Source organism: Pygocentrus nattereri, chromosome 4 (assembly GCF_015220715.1).
Source record: "Pygocentrus nattereri isolate fPygNat1 chromosome 4, fPygNat1.pri, whole genome shotgun sequence".
NCBI lineage: Eukaryota > Metazoa > Chordata > Actinopteri > Characiformes > Serrasalmidae > Pygocentrus > Pygocentrus nattereri.
Window position 1 is genome coordinate 36,353,959 of NC_051214.1, and position 2,194 is coordinate 36,356,152.

A 2,194-nucleotide genomic window follows, 5' to 3' on the forward strand; every position below is an offset into this window, starting at 1 on the left:
AAGCATCAAGGAACAACAATAGCTTAGCTGCAAAGCAGCAGACCATGCAAACTCACAAGTGCCAAGTGCTTAAGTGCACAGTGCTTATCCTCATCTACTAAAAGAGTTGCAAACTGCCTCTGAAAGCAACAGCAAAAGAACTAGATTTTAGGAGCTTCACAAAATGTGAAGCTACACATAAGCCAAAGATCAAAATGCACAATGCCAAGTGTCGGGCTGGGGGTGGGGGAAGCAGTAGAGGTGTAAAGCATGCTTCCACTGGACTCTAGAGCAGTGGAAACACGTTTTGTGGAGTGATGAATCATGCTTTTCTATCTGTCAGTCTGATGGACCATTCTGGGTTTGGCAAATGCCAGGAGAACTCCATCTGCTTGACTGCGTTGTGCCAGCTGTAGTGTTAGGTGGAGGGATAATGCTATGGGGTTGTTTTTCAGGGGCTGGCCTAGGACCCTTAGTTCCAGTGAAGGGAAATCATAATGCTTCAGCAGACCAAGACATTTTGGACAATTGCATGTTTCCAACTTTGTGGGAACAATTTGGGGAAGGCCCTTTTCTGTTCCACCATGACTGAGCCCCAGTGCACAAAGCAAGGTCCATAAAGGTATGGCTGAGTGAGTTTGGTGTGAAGAACTTGACTGGCCTGCACAGAGCCCTGACCTCAACCCTACTGATCACCTTTGGGATGAACTAGCATGGAGATTACAAGCCAGGCCCTTTCGTCCAACATCATTGTCTGACCTCACAAATGCTCCTCTGGATGAATGAGCATTCCCAAAAGAGTGGAAACTGTTATAGCTGCAAAGCTGGGACCAACTCCATATCAAGGTCTCTGGATTAAGAATGGGATGTCATCTCTTGTAGGTGTAATGTGTTGGGGTCCCAATACTTTAGTCCATGTAGTGCATGTTTAAACAGCCTACGTTTTGTTCAGTTTTGTCTGGTTAATGGTGAATAACACAAAAATGTTACCGTGTTAATTTCTGGTTCAAAAACTGCAAGAGTGAAGTCTAAATTGAAGACTTGAAGAAAGTCAGTGATTAAACTGGCCACAAGACGCCCTGCAAGAAATGAACCACATTTATGAAGACTACAGTTCAACTCTGGACTCTGAGGAGATAACTCATCACAATTTAACTTACCATCTTTTGAGTTGAGACACTTTTTCAGATTTTCGTTTACAAGTGGGGTTTTATTCTAGAAAGGACAATAATAGTAACTCAGTATGGTTTAAAAGCAAAACAAGGCTTTAGTTGGCTTCCTATTCGCTACTGACTGAAATTTAAAGTGCAACAAAAATTTTGAATAAAAAGCTGGCGAACAAGCAGCGAACGTCAGCATCCGTTTAGAGAACATAAACGGAAAGGTGTACGTTCCACAATGCAAAATCTACTAACTTAATAAACTAAAACATAATCCTCTGTTGAAGATGAAAATGCACGCCGTTACCTCAACTTTGTCCTGCTCCTCTAAAGCAAGAAACACCGCAGCTCGAAGCTCAGCCTGTAAAACAAGACGATTTTCACTCAAGTTACGATTCTGAAGTCAGCTTCTTCTTTTCGACGGTTCTTGCTAGAATTTTCCCGTTGCACCTTAAATGGTGCAGTAGTTACATAGCCTGGTGCGCCTCAGTCTGTCTTAATTACTGCATCATTTAAGGTGGAACTGGAAAATTCGAACGGGACCTGGCGAATAAGAAGTTGACTTAAGCTGGGAACTGACGTTTACATATAACGACTTGTTCATAAATACTACACAAATACTAAGATGTATAGGTTAGCGTAAAAGTCAGAGTGTGGAGGAAGCAGGCTTTTTCTTCGTGTCGTCACTTTGCTGCAATCCAGTCGTTAAGCCATAGTTACGGTTTGTTGTCAGTCAGTTTAGCTAGCTAGCTAACTAGTTAGCCACAACTTTAGCAGTAGCGTTAACTTACTTTGCTACCTTTCTAATAATTACCAAACATTCAATGGTATTTCCTTTTAAGAAGCAGTGCTTATTAAAAGCTAGGTGTGAAGTACCACCGCAAACGTACCTTAATTTTGTTCAAAACGCCATTGTTTTCTAAATTCTGAATCAGTAGGTCTCTCAGTTCCGTGTCCTCCTCTGTAGCAGACATCTTCTCTCACTGTCATGTGACCGCACGTCGCCCTCTGGCGGCTGTTTTTCATAACTACAACCAGAGAATGACGAGCGTCCT

General features: G+C 42.4%; 1 protein-coding gene across 10 annotated transcripts in view; it reads right to left on the bottom strand.

Moving 5' to 3' along the window:
* Nucleotides 1–2,194, bottom strand: part of cep43 (centrosomal protein 43) — a 15,872-nt gene extending 13,678 nt beyond the window's left edge. For 4 of the 10 annotated variants that reach the window (XM_017682558.2, XM_017682552.2, XM_017682599.2 and 1 more), the window contains exons 1-4: nucleotides 2,030–2,191; nucleotides 1,447–1,500; nucleotides 1,140–1,194; nucleotides 970–1,058 (exon numbers count right to left, since the gene is read on the bottom strand). In XM_017682558.2, coding sequence (XP_017538047.1) covers nucleotides 970–1,058; nucleotides 1,140–1,194; nucleotides 1,447–1,500; nucleotides 2,030–2,113 — 282 coding nt within the window. In that variant the 5' untranslated portion in view covers nucleotides 2,114–2,191. Of the gene's footprint in view, nucleotides 1–969; nucleotides 1,059–1,139; nucleotides 1,195–1,446; nucleotides 1,501–2,029 lie in introns of all 10 variants that reach the window. The other 6 variants (XM_037537985.1, XM_017682575.2, XM_037537986.1 and 3 more) reach the window with 4 other exon arrangements.